Source organism: Silene latifolia, chromosome Y (genome assembly GCF_048544455.1).
Source record: "Silene latifolia isolate original U9 population chromosome Y, ASM4854445v1, whole genome shotgun sequence".
NCBI lineage: Eukaryota > Viridiplantae > Streptophyta > Magnoliopsida > Caryophyllales > Caryophyllaceae > Silene > Silene latifolia.
Genome location: NC_133538.1, coordinates 61,942,102 through 61,948,100, shown reverse-complemented (window position 1 = coordinate 61,948,100; position 5,999 = coordinate 61,942,102). Strand labels below are relative to the sequence as shown.

General features: G+C 44.5%; 1 protein-coding gene across 1 annotated transcript; it reads right to left on the bottom strand.

Moving 5' to 3' along the window:
- Positions 1–703: 703 nt before the first annotated feature.
- LOC141628183 (uncharacterized) lies at positions 704–2,509 on the bottom strand. Its single transcript, XM_074441355.1, has 2 exons — positions 1,153–2,509; positions 704–942 (listed from the first exon to the last, which is right to left on the bottom strand). Exons 1-2 carry the CDS (start codon positions 2,507–2,509, stop codon positions 704–706), a joined length of 1,596 nt encoding a protein of 531 aa, XP_074297456.1.
- Positions 2,510–5,999: the final 3,490 nt, after the last annotated feature.

Sequence of the window (5,999 nt, the reverse complement as noted above, 5' to 3'; positions counted from 1 at the left end):
TCCAGGGGATCGGGTATCCTAAAACGGACGGGGAAAGGGTTTAGGGATGGATTAGGCGGACCGCTAACGCGGGTCCCCTAATCAACCTAAACCCTTACCCTTGTTATCTCAGCAATGGGTTATTTAGACGAAACGTACCCACAATATATGTAAAACGAACCTAAGACTATTCGAAACGTACCTAGTACGTAAAATGGTTTAAACGGGGGGCGGGTACCCTAAAAAGGGACGGGAAAGGGTTTAGGGTTGGATTAGGCGTCCCGCGTTGGATTAGGCGTCCCGCTAACGCGGGTCCGCCTAATCCAACCCTAAACCCTTTCCCTTGATATCGAAACGGGAACCGAAAACCGAGCCCTAAAAGGGGAAGGGTGAACCCTTTTAGAGGACCGGGGTATCCTAAAAGGGACGGGAAAGGTTTAGGGTTGGATTAGGCGTCCGCAACGCGGGTTCGCCTAATACAACCGTAAACCCTTTACCATGTTATCGAAAACGGAACAGTAAACTTAGCCCTAAAAGGGAAGGGTGAACCTCTTTTCGAGGGGACTTATAGAACAATTCAAATTAAACCCCCTCACAATTGTTACCTTGGTCTAAAATTAGACAACTAGTAATTGCATCGCCTCTCTGTGGTTCGACCCTGACTGCCACTAGCTATAGTAGTAGTTTGGATTATAAATATTATCTTTGGTACTCTACGACGGTATCAATCAAACCCCATCCTTATCAGAACCCGCTCTAAAAAAGTCCATTCAATCCGATCATACGCCTTAGCCATATCTAGTTTGAGAGCCATATGTCCATCTCCCGTTCTCGTATTTTTCATATGATGGAAAATCTCGAAAGCGACAAGAATATTATCAGTAATCAAACGACCCAGGGTAAACGCCGATTGGTTCTCCGAGACAATATCACCTAGAAACACTTTCAGCCTATTTGCTAGCACTTTCGAAACAAGTTTGTACACCACATTGCATAGACTAATAGGGCGAAAATCAACAATTTTATCCGGCGCCTTATTTTTGGGTATTAGCACAATTTAAGTATTATTTAGACCCAGTGGAAACTGACCACCCCGAAGAATGTTTAGAGTCGTTCTCATAACTAAAGGACCAACGATATGCCAATAAGTTTGATAGAAAAGACCATGCATACCATCTTGTCCCGGGGCCTTGAGAGGATACATTTGGTTGAGCGTGTTGTACACTTGCTCTTCCCTGTAGTCGGGTTTTAATCCATCATTCATATTCTCAGAAACTCTATCAGTCACCACGTCTATAACAGTGTCACTAAACTGGGGTCTTCCAGATTCAAAGAGCTGCATAAAATACCTCCTGACAACCGTGCCTATTGCCTCTGTCCCCACGTGCTCGTGCCCATTATCGTCAATAAGTTTTGCAATATTATTCTTTTCATTCCTTTGTCCAGCTTTCCTATGAAAGTATTTGGTTTTACGATCTCCCTCCTTAAGCCAAAGTGCTCTCGACCTTTGTTTCCAATAAATTTCCACCTGTTTAAGAAGCTTGGCCACCTCTTTCACAAGGATTTTACGCTCGTTTATCAGTCTTTGCGATCTCCCACCTGCACTAAGGCGTTTAAGTCTCCGTCTCTTAGCCTTAATATCACGCAAAATTTTCCCGATATTAATGCCCTTCCATTCTTGCAGCTCCTTAGCACAAGTCGAGATAGTGCTAATTAAATCTCCACCATTTAAATCCCACGCTCTCCTTATCGCCTCCTCACACCCGTCTTCACCCACCCACATTTGCTCAAACCGAAAAATTCTCCCACCACTCATCCCTTGTTCTTCGTCCCTATGATTCAACATAAGTTTAATCGATGCATGATCCGACCATTCCCTATCCATATGAATTAATTTCGCTCTAGGGAACATTTCAAACCACCGCTTATTACCCATAGCACGGTCAATACGCAATTGCCTGTTATCATCCTCCGCTTGTCCATTATCATAGGTAAACTCATATCCTTCAAAATCTACATCCCTTAACCCACAATCGTCAACCGCATATCTGAAGTTGTTCATTTGCCACTGCGGACGGTCGCCTCCCTTCATCTCTGTCACAAAAAGGATCTCATTGAAATCGCCTACACAAACCCAGGGTCTATTATCATTTCCAGCTCCTAGTTCTCTCATAAGCTCCCAAGATAAATGTCTATCACACACCGCTGGCCATCCATAAAACCCCGTCACTCTCCATGTACCTCCCTCACCCTGTACATCGAAGTCCATGTGGTGGACTGATGCTGACCAGAACACACATGTGACACCCTTACGCCATAGAAAAGATAATCCACCTGACCTCCCGACACTATCTACCTCCATCCCTTCATAATCACATAAATGAGCTCTCATACGACGTAGATCGCTTCCGCTCAACTTAGTTTCACATAAAAATACCAGAGCGGGGGCCTCTCTCCGTAACAAATTACGGAGTCCTGCAACTGCATCGGGGTTGCCCAGCCCTCTATAGTTGAGGCTTAAAAGATTCATGATGCCTGGCGGGGTTGAGTCGTCTCAACCTCCGCCTCAGGTATTAAAGCACCCCTGCTTAATTTCGTTTTTTTAACAGACACTGGTTCCTCCTCCGCTGTCCCCACCCTGCTGCGTTTGGCATAAATACCCCCCTGTACCGGTGTATTTTCACCCTCCCTCCTCTCACCCTTCAGTCTCCTCCAAGTACGGCCCCCTTCCCTTCCCCAGCCATAGACTGCATCTCCTCATTTCCCACCTCACTCCCAGTTTGCACACTTCCACACACACTCGTCAAATTTGTTATAGGCTCTGTCACCATCGATACCATCTGCTCACTCTGTATCTCCTGCACCTTCACTTCCTTCTCTAACTCTCTCCGTCCATCTGCAGCATCCACCCACCCTTCGCCCCTACCAATCTCCCTCAGATCGTCCTCTGCACTCTCTGGTCGCCTAGTAGGTGCCTTCTTAACAGAACCCAAGAGACTCCCTTTTGGTTTAATAACAATTTTTTTTCAATTTAAAAATCATATTAGCAATGGCTGCTTCCTCTCTTTCTTTAAATTCTAATTCAAAAGCAGCTGTTAAAGATTTCGCCTTTTCGCTTTTCATCTCGACCTCCGTCTTCAATACTTTCCATGGGGATGCCCTAAGTGATGCCTCATACTGTAACTCCCCTTGTTCATACGGTCCGTCGTCACAATCCTTTTCTCCATGCCCGAGTATACCGCAGCCATAGCAATATGTGGGCAAGCGTTCATATTTAACTTTAAATTCTTCTATCTTACCTGAATTGAGACGGATAGTTACCTTAGGTTTTAGCGGCTTCCTGACATCATGCACAATCCTCAATCGTATAGCCCTCTCCATCTCCGGGTGCGGCGCCACGTCGAGACTGATAAAGGTCCCCAATTGCGCTCCTAATCTTCTAACATTTTCCATGTTAGTACGCCCTCGAAGTGGAAGGTCGGAAACTCTTGCCCATAACCGCACCAAATGTAGCAGCACATCCGTCATTTTCCCATAAACATTAGGTGTACTAAAGCACCAGATAAATTTATCAAAGTGCCACGGTTGGCCGTCTAATATTTTCACCATGTCCTTCTCATTCTGGAATTTAAAAGTAAACGTTTTTTCCATCGTATCATGTAAATTACCCACAATCGACTCCTTTGACGACCATGGGTTAATCATGGAATCTACTGCCGCTTTCGCGTTAATAGACTTCGATGACCATATTTTACCAATCAGCATCAATTTTGCTTCCTGCGACACCTCCTCTGCTTCCCCAACCTCCCAGACGAAAGTGTAACACCCCCATACTCCAAGTGCCTTACCAGGACCAATCAGGTATGAAGATATTACCATCTCGGTTACCCGAGACATGATATTCATAAGACAATAACGAAACAACTTAAATGATATAACTTTTAGTGAAAAGTACAACTGAAACCAAATCCCACAATACGGGTACAAGTTCTTAAAACCAAATGTCTCTCTTGAAATACTTTGAAATGTCATAAAACTAAAAGACTACGAGCGGAAGACTTCTATCGTCGACGGTGGCACCTCCAAAACTATCCCGGTACTCAACTCAAACTGCTCATTCTTGCTCACCATCCCCGAATGGATCACCGCAGGTTTACAAAACAACAACCGGGTCAGTACTAATCACACAACTCAATATATATCAACAATAAGATAAACGATCGGCTTAACGTCACACACACAACCACACCAATTCCAACAATCTCAATCACCGATCGTCCTTTGGACCGATCCCGCGATGGGACCGTAGCTGTACCCACCAAATCCCCGCTCCTCATAACGAGCGATAACCCTGTCCATTAATGTGCACATCCCCTTCCGTGGTGGGTTCCACGAAGGGCGAAACTAGGGCGTGAAGCCACTCCCGCAAGTGACCCCACTCAGCCGAGGACACGCCTCGAGAACCAGAGACAAACAATCACAATCAACAACCGTCACAATACAATTACTATATTATTCAATCAACCACAACACATCAACAATCATCCCATTATGGGACTAATACTGAGTAGGAAATCCTAACTAGAAAGCACAACTATCAGACGGTCTCTACAGCTGAATTCAAAAGCTTCTTCTACGAACCCTCCTCCTATCATACAACATACAAATGCTACCAAATCACAAACTACTCAAAAACCCCAAAATCCCTAGAATAGGGTTTAACCAACTTAAAGGAAAGACAACAAAAAGGGTACATAGATCTTACCCTTGACGCAAGGATCTCAACGGTATAACAAACGATGAAAACCGACCTTCCAAACTCCGGGATTTGCTAACAATGCGATTAAGATGATGAACGTACTTGCTTTCTCTCTTTGACAGTAAATTAGGTTTTGCAAAAGTGTTTAGCATAATGACGAAAAAGGTTATATATCTTAATCGCATAATTAACAAAACCCGAGAAAACTCCCCGTAAAACTGGCTACTCGATCGAGTACCCAAGGTACTCGATCAGTACCCTTACTCGATCGAGTATCCTAGTTACTCGATCGAGTACCCAACAGGTCAGAAAATATTTTAAAACGCAACTCACCCTTACTCGACAGAGTAAGGCCTACTCGATAGAGTACCCAAAGACTCATAAATACGGAGTATTACAGTCTTCCCTCCTTAAAAAGAACTTCGTCCCCGAAGTTCAAACCACTACTAAACAAAGGTACTCCCTCAACACTTCCGACTCAACAACCAAAACAAAACTCAACATAAAACGTGTTACTAACCCAACTCATCCCGACACACATGCCGACACAACATACAAAAAGGGTATGAAACTATTAAAAACTAGTCGCGATCATCTCCTACCCCCCTAAAAGAAACAAGGTTACGCCCCCGTAACCATACATACCTGATCAAAAAGAAAAGGGTAACGCTCTTTCATAGCTTCCTCTGGCTCCCATGTAGCTTCCTCAGTCTCGTGGTTAGACCAAAGGATCTTAAGCAAAACTGTCTCACCACTCCTTGTCTTCCTAACCTTTCGGTCAAGAATCTGCTTAGGCACCTCAAGATATGATAAGGACTCATCTAGCTCTAAGTTCTCTGCCTCTAACACATGTGATGGGTCACTCACATACTCGCGACTGCGATACATGAAACACATTATGTACTCTCTCTAGCGCGTTTGGTAAAGCCGACGATATGCAACTTCCCCAACTCGCTCTAAGATCTCATAAGGCCCGATAAACTTCAGACTTAGCTTGCCTTTCTTCCCAAATCTCATAACTCCACGCATAGGAGACACTTTCAAAAGAACCTTGTCCCCACCTTGAAACTCTATGTCCCGGCGATATAGATCTGCATAACTCTTTTGCCTATCCTGAGCCACTCTCATCCGTTCCCTGATCATCTTAATCTGTTCCACCATCTCATGCACCATCTCTGGTCCTAAAACCCTGCCTCAGCACTATCGTCCCAACAAATCGGACTCCTACATCTCCTCCCATACAAAGCCTCAAACGGTGCCA

Bases quoted from the DNA above. Each gene is read 5' to 3' on its own strand.
- LOC141628183 (XM_074441355.1), bottom strand. From the start codon at position 2,509: ATGAATCTTTTAAGCCTCAACTATAGAGGGCTGGGCAACCCCGATGCA. The intron at 943-1,152 runs GTATGCATGGTC...TTGTTTCGAAAG, and splicing joins CAAGGCCCCGGGACAAGATG to TGCTAGCAAATAGGCTGAAA.